Genomic DNA, 20530 nt, shown 5'->3' with positions numbered 1-20530 from the left:
ACAAGAAGAAATTTTTATACAACACCTTGGGGTAATTCGGAAATGCAAAGTCCCATTACATGCATTCCCTATTAAAACTAAGTGTTGCATTTACTCTGTGGAATTGAAGCATGAAATATCAAGTATCCATTTGGTATATTGCATTCTCTGACTTCTTTTTGTAATGTAGATACTGTTATGCACTCCCACTTCCCAGAGCACAGAGATATTTCGGGGCAGGACTATCTGAGAAAACACTGGAGACCTTTTTGTATTATTTGCTTCATTTACAGCTATACAAGAAGACCGTAAAAGAAGGTAAACACCCTCCCTGGTTATTCCTCTGATTTCAGCTAGATTTCTGCCCCTCTTGCTGGGGTTCTGAACAATATTTTAGAATGGCTTTGCAAAGGTAAAACACACACCTGAAATCTTCTATCAACATGACATTTCGATGAAAGCAGGCAGCTTATGTAGTGCCAAGCAACCAATTTGCGAATATACCAGTTCTGTTCAGTTCTGAGTTATTTCTGGGACCTGCCTCGTGTGGGGAGGGGGTGCTGTTTAAGGTGGAGGCGGGTCCATATTTAAGTGCTCTTGGTCTCATGGAACCAGTTTTGCAATTCTTCAGATCCAGGCTGATGGTTGGTAACTTATAGTCCAATCCTGTGTGTGGCACAAACCATCCTTCGACAGATGTCCATCATGGCAGCACAAAATCTAGTAACAGAGGATGTGATATCTAGGTTTTCAGCTTGGAGTAGTAGGGAGTTATAGAGTTGTTCTGTACGTCTTGGGAATTTGTGTAGCATAGGCAAGATGAACCTAGCTCATAGATCTGTATAGTATTGGCAGTGAAAAAAGGCATGTTCCGTTGTTTCCACTCGCCCAGAGTCATATGGCCATTTCTTCTTCTCGTGAGGAGTCTTCCTAAAACGGCCTTCCTGGGTGGCTGAAGGGAGGCCCTGGCCACGGGCCAGAAGGAAAGCCCTTCGCTGTTTGGGAATTTCAAGGTTGGCTATATATGGCATCTGGGAGATGAGGTATTTTCTGGTTTCACTGATTAAGAATTTTGGGGACCTGGCTAGCTGTGCTTGGCATTCTGTGTCTTCTGTGTTCTGTTTAATGGTTTTTCTAGCTTGTTCACACCCCATGTCAAGTAGAATCTGTGGGGTGAAGCCTAGAGTTGTTACGTTTATCGCTGCATGTTTATCGCTGCATGTTTCCATGTCATTTGGAAATCATCCTTAAGAGTTAAGGGAGCAAGGTCACGCAGGAGGAAGGATAGTCTCAGCCAATAATTAAGTGTGGGAAGCCATACTCTGGCCTTAATTCTTAGGAATCCAGTTTCAAGACGTATGGTAGCATTGGAGATGTGTTTAGGCACTTGTAGGGCTGGTCTCAAAAAATTCAATTGAACCAATTCTAAGGTAAAGGTAAAGGGACCCCTGACCATTAGGTCCAGTCGTGGACGACTCTGGGGTTGCGGCGCTCATCTTGCTTTATTGGGCAGCATGACTAAGCTGCTTGTGGCGAACCAGAGCAGCACACAGAAATGCCGTTTACCTTCCCGCCGGAGCGGTACCTATTTATCTACTTGCACTTTGATGTGCTTTTGAACTACTAGGAGCTGGGACCGAACAACGGGAGCTCACCCCGTCATGGGGATTCAAACTGCCAACCTTCCGATCGACAAGCCCTAGGCCCACAGCACCACCCGTGTCCCTTGTAGTACCAGTTCTATTGTTGTGCAATTGGCAGAGGGACCTTGTTGAGCACCATATAAAAGCTTTACCATCTATTTGGCTTCTAACAGTTTGATGGCTGCAGGTATATTATTTATTTATTTATTTATTTATTTATTTATTTATACCTACCTACCTACCTACCTACCTACCTACCTACCTACCTGCCTGCGCATCTGGCTGGGTCTCTCCAGCCACTCTGGTGTCTGCTCCCTACTAAGTGCATGTGCAATCCTGTGCACTTACGTTGTAGTAAATCCCATTGAACCTGGTGGGACTTCTCAATAAACATGCATTGAAGTAGTGTCTTTCTTTCTTTCTTTCTTTCTTTCTTTCTTTCTTTCTTTCTTTCTTTCTTTCACTTATGTCCTTCCCTTTCCTCCATAGAGCTCAGAGTATACAGTTTGCATCTCACAGCAATCCCATGAGGTAGTTTTGGATGAGAGAAATAGATAGTTACTTGCCCAGGGTCACTTGGTGAGCTTTCTAGCTGAGCAGGGCTTTGAACCAGAGTTCCCACAGTGGCACAGTGTACTTGCGTAGCCAATAGGTGCTGATACCTGTACTGGGTTCATCATGCCCACCTACCTTTCCTTGGGGTTTGGTTTGTAGCAAGATGGCACCATTGAAAATGTCCCACTGTGACCTGGAACAATGCTACTTTGGGTCATTGCAAGAAATCTAAAATGGCTCACTACAGATCATTGCGCTGTTGCTTTCTCTAGATGATAGCGAACCTTCTGGTTGGGGGTAACAGATGCCAGGGGCTACCCAGAGGGACACTTTATTGGAGGGACCTTCAAATCTGGAGTCAATCCAGTCCCCAAAGCTAAACCTGGCACCCCAGCATTGCAGCACACCACCCAATTTCACTGTAAATCTAGTAATTTGAAAGCTCTTATTATTTACCCTTCGTATGATGAACACTGGTCTTCTGCACGTTGTATTAATGGAAGTACAATGGATCCCTGTTTTAGTTTTAGACTGAATGTCAGTAGATTACGAAAATGTACCCACGAAGCTTTTTACCCTGCTTTAAAGTGAGCATAGATACTTACATGGGACGCAGGTGGCGCTGTGGGTTAAAGCCTCAGCGCCTAGGGCTTGCTGATCGAAAGGTCGGCGGTTCGAATCCCTGCGGCGGGGTGCGCTCCCGCTGCTCGGTCCCAGCGCCAGCCAACCTAGCAGTTCGAAAGCACCTCCGGGTGCAAGTAGATAAATAGGGACCGCTTACCAGCGGGAAGGTAAACGGCGTTTCCGTGTGCGGCTCTGGCTCGCCAGAGCAGCGATGTCACGCTGGCCACGTGACCCGGAAGTGTCTCCGGACAGCGCTGGCCCCTGGCCTCTTAAGTGAGATGGGCGCACAACCCCAGAGTCTGTCAAGACTGGCCCGTACGGGCAGGGGTACCTTTACCTTTACCTTTAGATACTTACATACACACAAATAGATGAAATTTAAAGCAAAGTGGTCCTCTTCAAAATATACACAATAATGCCGCAGCTTTTCTAGGTTTCTGGCTGTACAGTATATTAGCTAGAAATGGGTTGTAGGAGAATACCAAGTAGTGCAGGGAATTAACAATACAATCTTTTCTTGCAGGAAACCTGAAAATTTGCCTTCTGATTCTGAACCAGCCTTTCAGTAAAGGTCATTTTCATCATCTGTGGAACAGAGGTAATAATAACTTTATGCATCTCTCCACTTGCTTATACGCTGCCTGGCTTAAGGTACTGCCTGCCCAGCCATTTCCCATACAGCAGTTTCCACTAGCAATATCACATGTTCAGGGTCTGGTGTGAATCCAGGACCTAGACCTCACTGAGGTGGGAAATCTCTTCTCCGGGATGTATTTTTTTTCAGGGTGTAGAAGGGGTTCACGTGATGGAATGGCTCTTCATTCAAAAGAAAGGATCTGCACAGGTAACATGAGGAGCATGTCAGAAAGGAGGCTCGGCTAGAGCGCTTCTCCCCATCATCTGGTTTTCCATGGTGAGGAAAGCACTCAGTTATGTGAACCAGCACTCTGAAGTGGTATCACTGTGACAAGAACTACGCCAGAGAAATATTTCCCTTGTCGCCCTGTGTAGCAAGTGAGCTGATTATGCAAATTCGGCATTTCTTATTCCAGTGGGTTCTTTATGGACTGATAAGTTACAAATGCATTTATGTGATAAAAATATTCTCTGGAGCTTTTGATAGCTAGTTTTGTAATAAACGATAGTGGATCAATGTTCCATTTATAATTTAGGGAATATGTGTTTCTGAAAGGTCACCAGCAAACTCTGCTGGTTTAATTACAATAGAAAAGAGAGCTTGTAATCTTTATCATCAACACTAGAAGCTGGTTCCTCCCCCAATTCCCTGTTGGAGATCTGTATGATTTGAATAAGCAATGTAGAGCTCAGAGTCTTTGGAGATATATAAGTCATGGGATGCTTGAAGCTATTTCCTCTTTCCATGTGAAAATCAATGCTTGGTAGGAATTCTTGCCTTCAAGAATTCTTACAATATTTCAGAGCTGAGCCCAGAACCTATTTCTAGCAGTCGTTTATTGAGTTTCCAATATCAGGACAAAATTGAGAGTGGGGCACAGCAGGATTTTCAGTGAGATTAAAAAAGAAGTTGGCTTGTTGCAAGATCCGTTTATCAGAGCTGTTTATGAGAGCTGTTACAGGCTGCAGACACTGCATTTACTTAAGAAGATGCCCTGTGGAACTTGGTGGGGCTTACTTTTGAGTAAATGTGTATGATCAGGAAGCATCCCATTCAAATTTTGCCTTAGCCATGAACTCACTAGGTCAGGGTTGGCTCCATTGAGATCTGTGGCTGAGAACCTGCCCTGGCTCCTTATATATCTCTATTACAGAAGCCTGGCCCTCTGAGCTGGGCAGCTGGTTTTCCCTGTCACAGACTCCCTCAGAAGGTGGTGGACTCTCCTTCCTTGGGGGTTTTCAAGCAGAGGTTGGATGGCCATCTGTCATGGATGCTTTAGCTGAGATTCCTGCATTGCAGGGGTTGGACTAGATGAGCCTCAGGGTCCCTTCCAACTCCATGATTCCGTGATTCTTTGCATTTTGAAGAATATGAGTAATATAATGCATAACTTGGCCCAGAATGAACAAGGGATTGCAGCTCAAGACAATTCAGAAGCACAATGTTGTTGTTTTTTGTTATTACATTTCTATCCCACTTTCCTCCAAGGAGCTCTAGGGACACTTGCGGTTTTCACTCTTCCCACGTTATTCTGGCAACAGCATGGAGGTGAATCCCCTGGTGAGCTTCCTGGCTGAGGGGCTTTGGCCTCCCAGTTTCTAGTACAACACGTGATGACTCTCTTGTTAATTAGCCTCTGTTGCATTTTAATGTGGTGTTGAGGGTATAGTTAGCTCTTATTATCAGATTTTGGGGGGGGGGGTTGATAGGCATTTTGTAGAGTTCTCTGAAAGTGGCTGTGGTGGTGAGTTGAAAAACAAGGGACATCAATTAGATCCCAAAGAGGCTGTAATAAGTGACATGTCATCTCCATCATATGCTAACCATGGTTATGTCCGCACTTGGCCTGTTTGAGTCATATTACACACAGCAGTCTAAGGACAGGATGTTTGTTTAATTAGTCTTCTGTATTACTTTAAAATGAGGAAAAATGAATAATTAATCATTCCCTTTCTGGTGTTTTGAAGTGCTGACCCCTGCTGATCCTTAGTTCATCGTAACAACTGCAGCAGAGAATTGCTTTGAAGTGTTTGAGAAAGGGGCTAATGAATGATTGTAAGTAGAATTTTTTAAAAAGGAAGACCATTGCAGTACTTTTTATGCTAAAGTGGGACACACATCCTATGAAGGACTTGCATTGTTAAAAATGCTTTTGCTGTATGGAAGTGTTTGATAGTAGTCTGTATTCTGCTGCCACCAAGTTTTATTGAAGATATTTGGAACATTCCGCTGAAGTGACTGCTGTTGGAGGGATATTGAGAGGCATCCGTACAAAAACTTGAGACAAATAGAGAATAGAGAAAAATCAACATACCAACAACAACAATACCCTTCATCCTCATGAGGATCACAGGGTGGTTTACAATATAAAAACACGAAAATACATAACATGTTGTTGCTTAGTCGTTTAGTGACCCCCTGGACCAGAGCACGCCAGGCACTCCTGTCTTCCACTGCCTCCCGCAGTTTGGTCAAACTCATGCTGGTAGCTTTGAGAACACTGTCCCACCATCTCGCCCTCCGTCGTCCCCTTCTCCTTGTGCCCTCCATCTTTCCCAAAATCAGGGTCTTTTCCAGGGAGTCTTCTCTTCTCATGAGGTGGCCAAAGTACTGGAGCCTCAGCTTCACGATCTGTCCTTCCAGTGAGCACTCAGGGCTGATTTCCTTCAGAATGGAGAGAAATGGGTAGGTTTGATCTTCTTAATACATAACATAGAAACAAACAAATTTAGAAGGCCATAGATCAGGGGTCCTCAACCTTTTTCAGCTGTGGCCCCCTGCTGAAAAAGTTTGCTGACCCCTGCTCAAAAGTTTAAAATTTATATCAAGAACATCAAGGGGGGAATGGAACATCAGAGAAGTGTTCATGATGCAGATGCTTCTAGACCCAAAAGCAACCCCACTTGGAGTGCATTGCAGTGATACAATACTGAGGTTACCAACGCATGACTTGCAGTGGGGAAGTGATCCCTGCGCAGGAGCAGCTGCAGCTGACATACCAGCTGAAGCTGATGAAAGGCATTCCTGTGCTTCAAGGGACAACAGTAGTTCATGGAGCACCACCAAACTATGTACAGTGGTACCTCGGGTTACAGACGCTTCAGGTTGCAGAGCCGCTGACCCAGAAATAGTACCTCGGGTTAAGAACTTTGCTTCAGGTTGAGAACAGAAATCGTGCAGCGGCGGCGCGGCGGCAGCAGGAGGCCCCATTAGCTAAAGTGGTGCTTCAGGTTAAGAACAGTTTCAGGTTAAGAACGGACCTCCGGAACAAATTAAGTTCTTAACCCGAGGTACCACTGTACCTACCCCTCTGAGGGAGGGCATTCCCATCCAGGACAGGCAACTAGCCTGTCTCCCAGAGTTGAGAACCACTCACCCACTTAGAGGCAGATTTGCAAACTTTGGATTGAGCTAACCATAGTTGGCAAAAATGCTGATGCTAACTGTTAAGGTGGACAAAGACCCACTGCTATCTATTTTACTTGTGCTAATTCTAATTCTTTAATTGCATCTTGAAGCACTTTGTTTCCATAGCCAAAATGTCTGGTGGGTCTTCTGCAGTCGCTGGAACCTACGTGAGATAGACTGCATACTCTCAGGTGTTCATTTATTCCTGACCTTGAGAAAAGCACAAAATATCTGCATTTATACCACCACAGCTTGTTGTATAGTGGTTTTATCTGTATCTTTAATAGCTTTTTTGATCATGGATTGCTATTTTATGGCTTTTTTCCTATGCTGTCAACACCAGACTTTTAAGAGGTTTGATTGTTTTATAGCTTTGGTTCTAATAAATGAAGAACTTAATCACGGAATGTTTAAGTAGGCCATAATAGCTGCTACTTTATTGAGCTTATTGATTGATGTAGAACCTTTAGTTTCTGTGCTGCCTTGAGGAAACCTCTCATTAGCGGCTTCTTTTTGTTTCTTTTTTACTCAAGACAGCTGACCACTGCATGTGGAAAGCCTGGTTGCACCAGACATGGTTCCTCCGGTGCTGCTGAACTGGAAAAGGAAGGTGCGACTTTCCCCTTCCTGCTTGGTTCAGCTGCTGACAGGAACACCCATAGGCAATGTAAGGTGTATTTTCAAGTATTCCAGTAATATACCAAAGAGTTAGCAAAGTAATAGACATGGGAGGAGGGGGAAAGAGCAATGAATGATGAGGCCAACAAAGGGGACGCCGTGGGGAAGGTTGCAGCTTGTGAAGAGAGCTTAGCCATGAGTCTGATTTGGACAACATGCCTAGTTCAGCACGGCGTGGCAGCAGAATGGACCAGGGAACAGCAAAGCAGCTGAGAACTCTGTTTCTAGGACCCCACATTTGCACAGTCTCACTAAGTCAAGGTTTGGTTTTGCATGTTGGACAAGCCAAGCCAGTGAGGTGAGTAGGGATGCACAGGGGTTTCCTCCTGGAGCCAGCAAGACAACTGACAAGTGTGAGAGAGTCTCAGACGCATCCCAATTTCCGTAATTGGGATAATATAAGAAGCTGAACCATTGTGAGAAAGCATAGTTCTATTCCTAAGACCTGACCAAAGTTTGGGTGGTGCTGGGGAGGCAGTAACAGCTGGGTTCTCCCACAGTTGCAGCAAGGAACCCACCCATTTTTCTGGAAGTGGTCAAGAAATAATACTCCCCTGCCACCCTTTTAAGTTTAAGAGAATTAAGTGTGCCTGCAAATTCAGTCTGGAAAAATGCTCCAGGTATCAGAAGTTTGAAAAATACTGATCTGGACTTTGGTATGCTAATGTCTCCAGCCCCGTCGACCTTTTCCTTGGAAAGCGGGGAGCAAAAAAGGCTCGGCAGGAGACATTAAATAGCTTTTTTTGGTAGTGACTTTTGTAGTCGATTCCCTCATCTCACTTTCTTCTTGAAAAACTCCAGCTTTCCAAATCTCTTTAATTTTATTGTCTTCTCTTTACCTTTGTAGAACTGAAAGAGTGAGGCTTTGCCTGTATTTTATCCAGCACTTTTATAGTACCCTGACACTCCTAGCATTCACCTTCTGAAATCTTTCCTAGCAGAGGGAGGGGGCAGGAGCTAGAGCTGGATAAAGTGTTGAACTGTGTTTGGCAATTTGGCTGACACAGTTCATCATCTCAAACATGTTCATTGCAAATCCCGCTCTCCCCACTCTGGTAATTTAAATTACAACGCATAATTAACTTGAGGAATTCACTACCACAGAAACGAGGAGATGGCAAATAATTTAGATGGTTTTAAAAAAAGGATTAGACAAGTTCATGGACGAGAGGTCTATCAACAGCTATTAGCCATAATAGCTAATTGGAACTTCCATGCATGCTCGGTGGCCACAAAACTGATTTACTTTTGAGGAAAGAAACTGAAAGTTGGGTGAGAAGACGAATGGAATGGAGCATCCTTGATGAGAGTATGGACCAGCAACGCTCCACATTGCAACACTTCGTTGCAGGTCCCACTTGTATACTTCTGAATACCAAATCTTGGGGGCATAAAGCAGAGTATGACCTCCATGCCCTACTTACAATGGTGTTGTATTGTGTGGTGGTGTCAAAGTTTACGAAAATGACCTATCTTTCTACATCGTTAAATCACAGTTCATATGTTGCACCTGCAGTTTTGTTACCATTGTCAAGCTACTACTCCTCTTTGGTTGACTTGCTTATACAGATGTTCTGATCATGTGAGAAACTTTGACTAACTGACTTAATCTCATGCAAACATCAGCCACTTTGATTGTGGGAGAGTGTATTCATGTAGAACCGCCACATAAAATCATAGAATTGTCGAGTTGGAAGGGACCCTGAGAGTCATCTAGTCCAACCCCTTGCAATGCAGGAATCTCAACTCAAGCATCCATGATAGATGAACATCCAACCTCTGCTTAAACACCCCCCCCCCCCGGAAAGAGAGCTCACCTCCTCCTGCAGGACTCTGTTTCACTCCTGAACGACTCATACTCTCAGAAAGTTCTCTCTGATATTTAGTTGGAATTTCATTTCTTACAACTTGAAATCATTGATATGTGTCCTACCCTCCATAGCAGGAGAAAACAAGCTTGTTCCCTCTTCCGTGTGACAGCCTTTCAGATATCTGAAAAGGGTATCATATCTCCTCTCAGCCTTTTTTCCCCAGGCTAAACATACCCAGCTCCTTCAACTGTTCCTCATAAGCTTAATTTCCAGACCTTTGATTATTGTGGTCACCCTCCTCTGCACACATTCCATCTTGTGAACATCCTTCTTAAATTGTGGTGCCCAGAATTGGACACAGTATTCCAACTGTTGTCTGACTAAGGCAGAATAGAGTGGTACTTTTACTGCTCTTGATCTGGACACTATACTTCCGTTGATAAAGCCTAGAATTGCATTAGCTTTTTTTGATGCTGCATCACACTGTTGACCCATGCTCCTCTTGTGGTCTACTAAGACCCCGAGATCCTTTTCACATGTAGTACTGGTAAGCCAGCTGTTCCCCATCTTATATTTGTGCAGCTGATTCTTCCTGCCTGAGTGCAGAACCTTATATTTGTCCATACTGAAATTCATTTTGTTAGATTTGACCCAGTTCTCCAATCTGATTCATCTTGAATCCTGATTCAAGGCTTACCTGTGTAAATTGAACATAACGTATCTTATTGATCCAGCATGGGACTAACTATTTGGGTGGTGGTAGAGAGCTCTATTGTGACAACTATCCTACAATATACAGTTACAAACTGGGCCCCAAGTTAGTCTTCAGTTGAGCCTAGCGTGGAGCCAAGTCGGTGCTGAGTAGATATGTCAGGGTGGCAGAAAAGCTTCTTTCCACAAGATCTAAAGTATCCTTTGTTCACCACATGACAGTCACTTGCTTACAAAAGAAGGTGAGATAAGCAGCCCTTGTATGTGCTTTCCATTTGGCATGGAAGTAGTAACAACGGGAGTTTCTGCCTTTTCCAGATCTTCTGGGGTTGCCTGTGATATTTCAGTTAACTGTATTTCACACTATGGTTCCTGCTGTCTCCATTAACTTGGCACTGCAGCAGGCATATTCATCCTTCCAGCAAAACATTTGTATGATAAAGTACCCAACTATAAAAGTATTTTGCGGGGGGAGTGATATTTAACTTTTTGGAAAGTACAACAGAGCCTGTCCATATAAATCTGTCAGGCATGCACTTTGACATGCTTTTGAACTGCTAGGTTGGCAGGAGCTGGGACAGAGCAATCGGATTCAAACCGGAGGCCTTCTGATCAGCAAGCCCAAGATGCTCAGAGTGCCACCCGCTCCCTAATAAACTTGCCTTTACCTTAATGAACTACTATGGACTTTGGAACTGAGTCACGGAGTTCTTTTCCGTTCTGGGGTTCTAGAGCTTGTTGCCTGTTAACTGAATAAAGTTCCCTGTACCAAGCATCTCATCCGGTGAAGTGGATAGAAGGCCTTGTACTGGTGAAACTTTAACATTGTTCTGCCTCATTGTTTTCATTAATCTTAGGCAAATTTCTCTTATCTAGATAGGCAACATATTTTATCTTTTTGAGTTATGACATTTCTAAACTGAAAGATCTGGCTGTGAGTGGGTCACCATTTTTCAGCCATATAGTTTTTGAAATATAAGCCAATATGTCTGCCCCTTTTTCATAGCTTACTTAAAAACAAATGGGCAAATACTGTATATAGAATGCCGTTTCTGCTTTATTCTTACTGTCTGTGCAGAAAAAAGGCATAAAGATGTATTTCCCCTTTTATCTGCTCAACCTGACATCAAACCTAAGTATGTTCTCATTAGTGTTCAGAAGGCATGTACAGAAAATGAACTTATAAACTTCATTCTGTGCATACAGACAGTAATGATTTCAGCAGCATTCCTCATTCACAGGAGCTTGGCAACACATTTGCATCCCAGGCACATCACTAAAAGAGGAACAAGCATTTTAAAAGCACCAATGCAGAAAGTGGGTCTGTGTGTCCATTCAGATCACTGAATTTTTGTTTTCTTGTTACAGGCTCATATTTTTATTTTTATTTTACAAAAATGAGGCTTGTGCCACTTTCCTTGATGTAAAAAGTTCCTTCCACTGATGTTTGTTTCCTTGTAATGAGAGAAAGCGAGCTCTGCAGAGTATTTTCATAAACTACCCTCATTCATAAATATGCAAGCAGAGCAATTCAGGCTTTGGGGCTGCTTCTCCATCCTATCATCCAAGGGGAGCACCATGAACCTCCTTAGAAGCATGATGCCAGCAAGGTAGCATCTCATTTACCCAAACTCCAACTCTCTCTCCCTGTCCTCCTCCAAAGGGGAAGGAAACTGCATTGACCCAAGAGAAATTCAAACGTGTTTTCTCTTCAGTTCCCACAAGCTGTGACATGTGGGAGCTTTGGTAGGGGAGGGGGATACACCAAAAACCAGTGTCCCCCTTCTCCATTGTTAACTATGTTAGGATAATCCAAGGAAATTGGAATTCTGAAGGCTGGTTGGGATTACTTGTGTGTCACAAATACCACTACCTTATGCAAGGAAGTAAGCAGCATTCAGTAGTAGATCTATGACCCGTTAGTTCAGCATGAAGATCCCAGTTTAGCTGCTTGCATTTATTTCAGGACAAGAAACTAACCATAGCATCCCATCTTTCTCACTTCTGTCTTCCTTTCTCACTCATGAATCTTGTTCACCTACAACTTTTGCAAGTTGTGAACCCTCAATATTTACATGTGAACTTTCCCCCTTCCTGTTTTGTTTCCCACAGTTCTGCTGGACTCCTACAGCACAAGCCTCAATACTCCATATAGGACTAAAATTCTACCTATCTTTATCTCTATGTTATGATGAACTGTATTAAACTCATGGCAAAGGCAATGTGGCCTATGTTTTTGCCTTATGTTGAACTAAACACCTTTACCATTCTGTAATGTTGCATATTTAATACTCAGTGTTGATTATGTAATATATTTAATATTTAATATATTTAATATTTCTCCCTGTATCATAAATATGTAAGAATGACATGACACAACTCCCACTGGTGGATTTATAATATCTCATCACAATCCTGAATTTGCATGATAGGGAAGCAAAAGTCAAGGCATGTTGCACCAACGGCAGTGACTATAGCATGAGAGCTAGAAGGGAGAGCTACTGAGAGGGAAGTAGTGGTAACTTAAAACAGCAGAAGTTTGAGTAAAGCATGGTTGGAAGGAAACCAAGAAGAAAAGGCCAGTTTAAAACCACAATAGAAGTTTGAGTCAACAGGGACAGTAACTTTAAGTGTTAATCAGTTGCCTCCAGTAAAGATTCCCAGAGTCAATTCCCAACTCTGGGAACCCATGTGAAAGGTATGGGTTCATATGTATGGGAACATATAAGCAGATTTGGTAACAGAAGGTGCTGTGCTTGCCCCCCCCCCCCCAATCCCACCCACAGACCAGCATAGTGATCCTTCTGGAATTTGTCCATGGAAGCAACTTTCCAGTCAAAATTATTTGATTTCACTGTTTTTATTTGTTTAAGGTATTGACCAAAGTCCCAAAAGTGCATTAAAGAATGATGTGTAAATCTTTCATCAAAGGGTCTTATGAATTTGTATGAAGTTGGTGTATAAAGGAACCCACATTTGCGGATTGGTAGATAAAATAATTCATTTCAAGAAGATATAAGCATCTTCATAAATCTAATATGCAAAATGCTTATATACATTTTCATGCAGTATACAAGTGTTGGAATCTGTTTTGATTCATAAACTGAAAGCTGATGCAGCGCTACCATCATGCAAGTGTCTCTGAAGAGAACTGTAGATTTCTTACTGATATGGGTCACTGAGCACTATATAAGTTTATGTTTATGCTTCAACAAAGTTTATGGATATTTGGGGGGCAATTAGAGGCCACCTGCTTGTTGCACTGGTGTGTGAACCTGTACAGCTGTCTATTCTTCATGTTGCCTCCTTATTTTGAAGCACAGTTTGTTAAGCCAGAAATCAGGAATGGCCGCTTACCCGGTACAGAGGTGAGCAGCAGTTGCGAGCTGGTGGGGTGCTTCTCCTCCTTCAGAAGCCACGCCATGTGCCTGCCTGGTTCCCACCAATCTGTGGCACCCTTGGGGGGGGGGCGGGACAGTCGTGGCGGACTTGCACTGGAGGAGGCTTCACTCTGATCTGCTCCAAGAGAACAAAAGGGAGCCAGTGCTGCTCTCGGCCCCAGAGCATCACCCACCCAGCCCACCCTCTTCTTTTCTTGCAGACTAACATTTTCTTTCCAGGCCCTCGGACATTGCTATGGCCGTACAATGGTTGCTGTCTTCAGGGCTGGGAAGGAATTTCCCCTGCTCTGCAGGTTTAGCCTTCCCCATAGCAATTGTCACAACTTTGGCGGTTTAGGCTTTGGGAGGAATCCTTTAGTCTAACATCTGAAGAAGGGGTGGTGTGGTGACTCACCTGCTTCCTGCAGCAGTGACAGCAGGGTCATGAGGGAAGTCTCTGTCCTCAAGCACACAGTGGAGGGGCCATAGAGCTCCCCGCACCGATGCAGCGAGGGACCAGCTGTGTTTTGCATTGGTCCCATCTTCCCCAACTGACCCTGTCATGCCTCAGACCCTCAGCAGGGCGCTGAGAGGGATACGCTCCCAATGCCAAGCTTACCTGCATCTGAATTCAATAAAGTTGTGGCCAATTTAACCCCAAATATATGTTGTTGTGCCTTGTAGTTCTATAAAACATTTAATGTGTCAGCATGAATAGAAGTTATTAATATTGCAGTTATTGTATTGAGGCATCTAATCATAAGCCTGCATTTTTATTAAAGCTTATATGTTTAATCAGGGCTTGTATTTTAAAATGAGCTTAAAGATTTTCAAATGTTCATGCCAGGCAGAAGAGCAGCTGCCTAAGAACCTTGGCAATGTTTTTCTCCTAGACAAGGGGGCCCCCTGATTTATAGCAGAAAACAATTCTCAAAGTCGTAAAAAGGGAATTACAGGCTGAGAGCCAAGGTTACACTGACCCTACAAATTAAGCGTTGATAAATAGTAAAATGAGCCATATCTTCTTCCTAAGGTTAAAAAGGCCAAGAGCAAATTGAAAAGCAACTGGTCTGGCTGGCAGAAAGAGAGCATTTTTGGGAAGTCTTTTCTAAAGCTGTTTCTTTCTTAAACTAAGATCCTTTTAAGATTTCTTTTCCTTTTAAAAGGTTATTTATGTATTAAATATATTAGCTTAAATATAATTATGCAAAGGATTTAAGAAATGCTAGATTCTTATTTCATATAGTTGTAAGAGTTGTAACTATCCTGAAATTAAGTCAGCCACCAGCCCAGCCTCCTGCCAGACAGGAGACACCATCGAGCACTCCTGATATATGGTTGTCAGGCCTTTTGTTTAGAAAGCTTCAAATGAAGGAGATCTCTCAATGTTGATGTGAACTCAAAATCCTTGACATATGTTTAAGATAAAAATTCAAGATTAACCATCTGTTTTGGAAGGCAATAGGGCAAGGAGGGCAAGAGGTGAGCTGGTAATTAAGATTCCTTGTTGAGACACATGTAAGATATATTACTACTTATTTGTCATTTATAGATAGCTCTTTGTGTCCCATAAAAGGGCAAAAGGAAATGGGTGTATCTTTTGTGATTGGTTCTAGCAAACAGCCAATAGGAATTTCAACCAGGCTGATTGGACAGAGGCAGCCACAGGAGGAGCAAGGGGGCTGGATTAAGGAAATATAAGTGCTGGCCAGAATGGCAGGAGGCCAGGCCAGAGCTTGGTAACCATATACCACTGTGCCTCATATTTATTTGTCTGACAAATAAATTATTATTTTAATTTCTCTATTGCTGCGTTGAATATTTCATTCCAGCTAAGCGTTAACCACAAGCAGGGTGCTACAGTATAAGGGATTATTATTATGACAGGAATGTAACTGAGACTAATAAAATTTTGGAATGCAGAAATAAGGAAAATCTTTCCTGCCTGGTTACTCAGAGATCATGGATAATCGAGTGTGCATATGCAAGCCTGGCTTTCCATGCAACTCTTTCATAGATGACACCAGAATTGCCTTCTGATCCAGCCTCCCCTCAAGTCATGGATCGTTTGTGAATGAAATGCTTCCCAGAGCACACATTTCCATGTTTCAGTCTATTAACCAGAGGATACTATGAATGAGTTAAATAACCTCTTTGCTTATAGTCTATCTTAATTTGGTTCAACTCCCCTGCTGGGATAGCTCAGTAGACCATGAGACTCATAATCTCTTGCCCTACTTTGAGCAAAAAGATTCATACATTGCAGGGGGTTGGACTAGATGATCCTTGGGATCCCTTCCAACTGTACAATTCTATGATACAATGTTATTCAAGACAAGCATACTCTGTAAACATACCAAGTTGGTGGACTCCCAACATCCAATACACCAAAGTATGTAAGCAAGCAAACAAAGGATGAAAAAACAAGCAACCCAGTTGATTTTCTAAAGAGGAGACCCACGCACACAGACACATTTTTCAGAATACATTTTTCAAAGGAGCAACATTCTAAGAGTGCTTTTTCTATCTCTGGGGTTTGCCAGAATCCTGTAAAATCCATGCAGTGAATAGAATTTATTTGAAGCCTAGTAGCAAAGGGCATTTGCTGAGTATTTTTTAAAAGACCATTGTGAGTTTCTGATTTTGTTTTGTGCCTTTGTAAAGTAGGACAAATGATTCTTTCTATCAAAATTGTCAATAACTAGCCTGGGACTGTTAGAAAGCAGTTGTGCTAAGAACCCCAAAAGTCCCTGGACACCTCAAAAGCCCTTTTAGAGAGGCATCACCACAAATTCTGCTCAAGACTTTTGTAAGTCTTTTAAAAAGAAATTGAAAAGTAAGAACTTTCTAACTAAAATGAAGGCAGAGGAAGGTAGATCAGGTTTGGTACAGCCAAATTTCTATTAATATAGGACTCTTTTGACAAAATAGGGTAAACAATAGGCCACTTTACACAGCACATTTTCACTGTAGGCCTAAATTAAGTGTATATCTAAAAATGTTAGCTGTCAATGAAATAAAGATGAGTTGCCCCTTGTGTGGGACAGCTGCATATTCCTGCATATTCCCTTCCAGCTCTGCAATTCTATTAGTATATGCCTGACACAGAAGTCAGCCTGTGTCTCAACTGAACCACTTCAGGCTGCAAGAGCACAGAACACATTCTTATACATAGAAAACCAGTAGTTCAGTGTTCCTTTTCTTTCAGGTTGGAACCCTTCTCTCTGGTGTCTATGTTTCTAAGTGCAAGGAAATTAAATATTTTTAGATTTTATTTGCTCTTTTGGAGACTTAGGCTGAGCAACAAGGGTTGGGCTTGCACATTCTCATTCTTCATGGTGCTGTGGCCAGAATTGTGCGCCTTCATCTGCAGTGGGTAATGCAAGTAAAGGATGCACTAGAAACCTCATGTTCAAAAATACATCCTCTTGTGCAACCTGCATTATAATGGCTTCTGCACGTCTTTATTGAAGAAAATCAATATGTAGGAGCTTATGCCACTGCTTGTGGACTATGTCTGAGGTGCTAAAACCTTTTATTTTGACCATACCTATACAAGACTTCTCTTCTAGTAATCCATTTTTTAATTGCTATAATTTCCTATCAGAATACTTAATTTGTTGTCTGATTGGCTGATGAAATACTTAACAATGTTGCATGTCTCTTTACATGGCCTTGAGGGAGATACAGTGGTGCCCCGCAAGACGGAAAACTCGCTAGACGAAAGGTTTTTCCGTTTTGGAGGCGCTTCGCAAAACGAATTTCCCTATGGGCTTGCTTTGCAAGACGAAAATGTCTTGCGAGTTCCTGCAGGTTTTTTCCCCTCCCCCCCTTTTCCTAAGGCGCTAAGCCGCTTATCAGCTGATCTGCTGATAAGCCGCTTAACAGCTGATCGCTAAAAGCCGCTAAACCACTAATAGCGCTAATCCGCTAAGCTGTCAATGGGCTTGCTTCGCAAGACGAAAAAACCTCTATACGAAGAGCCTCACGGAACGGATTAATTTTGTCTTGCGAGGCACCACTGTATAGTATATGAAAACAAAATACAAAAGCTAGTTCTCCTTTTCAGAAGATGAGTGAAAAGCAGCTATTGTCACCAAAATATTAATGAGCACCATCTAAGAGAGTTAGAAGAGCTTAGTTTTGACTGGATTGCGTCTAGGATTTTTTGGTTGTAAGAAACCCAGGCTCGTGCTAGGAAATGGCTTCTCTTTCCTTATACTTCCTAAGAAAGCAACGTATTTGGCAAAGGAGTATGGGAGAAGGGCAGGTTCTCTTGAAAATAAAAGGCCATTTCAGATATCCTTGGCTAAGAAAAGAATCTGGAAAATGGTTATGTGAATTGTTGAGAGGGTGAATGAAAGAAAAGGCTTGTAAATTGTAATTCAATAAAAATTCAGAAAGCTTCTCTTGCAAAGTCGCTTTAATGCTGGCACTCTTATTAATAATACTTAATTACTCTCTTTGGCATTTACACACTGATTTTTGTTCTGCTTCCTTGATTTCATTAGTGCTTATTTGCCATAATTAAAACCCTTTGCAGAGAATTATAAGGGAAGTGAATGCAAAAGATAATATAAATGCATCTAATAATGTAGGCTTTCAACTTCTATTTTCCAGTACACAGGATTGCTTTGTTATTGTGTCATGTAGATGGCGTTAGTATACTACACTGAAGATACCGCTCATTTGTGGGACTACGTTTAATGAACGTGCTTTCACAAAAATTGCAATTCAGATCAGATAGTATGAGCAGGAAAACCTGAGGGGGGGGGGAAGCTTGACCTAGGTCTACAAGCAATAATCAGTGGGGTGGGAGGTTGTGTGTGTGTGTGTGTGTGTGAGAGAGAGAGAGAGAGAGAGAGAGAGAGAGAGAGATTTAATGGGGATATGAAGTCTGGAGTATTGAATCTCATATTCGATAATGCTTTATGTCAGATGAAATATATGAATAAACTTCGACATAGTGGAAGATCTGAGCTCCACCCCTTTCTGTGTGTGTTTGTGTTCTTTTCTTATTACTTCATCACTTAACATGGTTGGCTATTTTGTCTTTAAGACAGCAGAACTCTTTTTTCAATTTCTATATTGATAAAATTCAGCATTATAGCTAAGCAACACTTAAGGGGGTGGAAGTTCCTTTTCTTTTTATCAGACTGTGCCTGATGTGTAAGAGATCTGTGATCTACGGAAACGTATTTCAACAGCCCTATAGATTTAATGTAAAATATATTTGAGGTGCTGTAGAGTAGAGTGGCTTTATTCAAGTTCTCAGGTTTTCATTCTCCTCAAAACTGATGCATTTTTTTTAGATTCATGATTCCAAGGGAACATAATGTAGCCACTATTCTGAAGCAAAGTAGGTTTAGGACTGGGAAGTCAATGCAGGCCACATCGCGTTCCATCAGGAAAGAAAGGTGGGGTTAGTATATGAAAATAGGTAAAATAAAAACAAGCCACCCAGTTCTGTTGTGGTTGTGCCTGCTGTGGATCCAGTTCTCTGGAACACCAGTCCAAAAATGGGTAGCACACTTCTTGAGCACTGATTGTATCAGGGGCTGCTAACTTCTTTTCCTGGCCAAACCTCCCACGCACTGCAATCTAGGGGTGGACATGGCCAAAGTGGGTGCACTGAGTCTGGCACACATATCCCCACAGCACATGCATCCTCCACACACATACAGCACATGCACATCACAGGTGCAAACCACACCCCACACATTCCTGTTACCTGCTTCCGATTCATACCATTGAAGGTGGCAGTGTGCCATAAGCCGGCAGGACACTGAGGAAGGGGAAGAGAGAGGATCCCAGTGTGGAGGGTAGCCGCAACTGGGACATACTGGGACAAGCTGGAGATGGGGAAGGCGGGTGGGGGACTTAGGAGGTACTCATGGGACATCAGGGGATGTTGCAGGGGCAGCTGACAGTTCAGAGGAGCCAGGGGAGGGGGGACATCACCAGAACCAGAGATGCCCCTGTCTCTGTGGGCATGGTGGGCTCTGAGGTGCTGGGAAGAGTGGGAAGTGCACTCCAGGAGGCTGAGGCAGGCAAGGGAACACAGCCCAGATCGCTAGTGGACCCGGTGGGGATCATGGGGCTCTTGAGGTCTGGGAGGAGGTGGTGGCCACTCAGAGGGATTTGGCTCAGGGCAGGTGAGGATCCCATGCGTTGTCAAGTGCAGAGCCACAGATGGTCAGCTGGAGCAAACTCAGGTGCATCAATCAGTATGCTTTTTATTATGCTTTTAGCATTGGTGTTCTGTAATGTGTTTTTAGCATTGTAAATCGCCCTGGAGTCATCGTCTTCTTCTTCTTCTTCTCATTATTTACAGGTGAAACTCGGAAAATTAGAATATCATGGAAAAGTTCTTTTATTTCAGTAATTCAACTTAAAAGGTGAAACTAATATATGAGATAGACTCATGACATGCAAAGCAAGATATGTCAAGCCTTTATTTGTTACAATTGTGATGATCATGGCATACAGCTGATGAAAACCCCAAATTAACAATCTCAGAAAATTAGAATATTAAATGAAATCAGCAAAACAAGGATTGCAAATAGACCAATATTGGACCTCTGAGAAGTAGAAGCATGCACATGTACTCAGTACTTGGTTTGGGATCCTTTTGCATCAATTACTGCCTCAATGCGGCGTGGCATGGATGTTATCAGCCTGTGGCACTGCTGAGGTGTTATGGAAGACCAGGATGCTTCAATAGCAGCCTTCAGCTCTTCTGCATTGCTTGGTCTCATGTCTCTCGTCTTTCTCTTGGCCGTGCCCCATAGATTCTCTATGGGGTTCAGGTCAGGCGAGATTTTTGGCCAATCAAGCACAGTAATCCCATGGGCATTGAACCAGGTTTTGGTACTTTTGGCACTGTGGGCAGGTGACAAAGTCCTGCTGGAAAATGAAGCTCGTCCCCATAAAGCTCGTCTGTGGAAGGAAGCATGAAGTGCTCCAAAATCTCCTGGTAGACGGCTTTGTTGACCCTGGACTCAATGAAGCACAGTGGACCAGCACCAGCTGATGACATGGCTCCCCAAATCAACAGACTGTGAAAACTTCACACTGGACTTCAAGCCTCCCCATTCTTCCTCC

General features: G+C 42.9%; 1 protein-coding gene across 6 annotated transcripts in view; it reads left to right on the top strand.

Moving 5' to 3' along the window:
* Window positions 1-20530, top strand: part of TPK1 (thiamin pyrophosphokinase 1) — a 260760-nt gene that overhangs the window by 44260 nt on the left and 195970 nt on the right. For 5 of the 6 annotated variants that reach the window (XR_013832110.1, XM_079947657.1, XM_079947653.1 and 2 more), the window contains exon 3: window positions 3325-3399. The exons of the other annotated variant lie outside the window; for it this stretch is intronic. Coding sequence is in view for 4 of the 5 variants with exons in the window: in XM_079947657.1 (XP_079803783.1) it covers window positions 3325-3399 (75 nt within the window). In the remaining variant the exon portion in view is untranslated. The remainder of the gene's footprint in view (window positions 1-3324; window positions 3400-20530) is intronic. 6 annotated transcript variants of the gene reach the window in all.

Source organism: Podarcis cretensis, assembly GCF_951804945.1.
Source record: "Podarcis cretensis genome assembly, chromosome: 12".
NCBI lineage: Eukaryota > Metazoa > Chordata > Lepidosauria > Squamata > Lacertidae > Podarcis > Podarcis cretensis.
The sequence above is the reverse complement of the archived record's forward strand: the minus strand, read 5'-3'. Positions and strand labels throughout refer to the sequence as shown.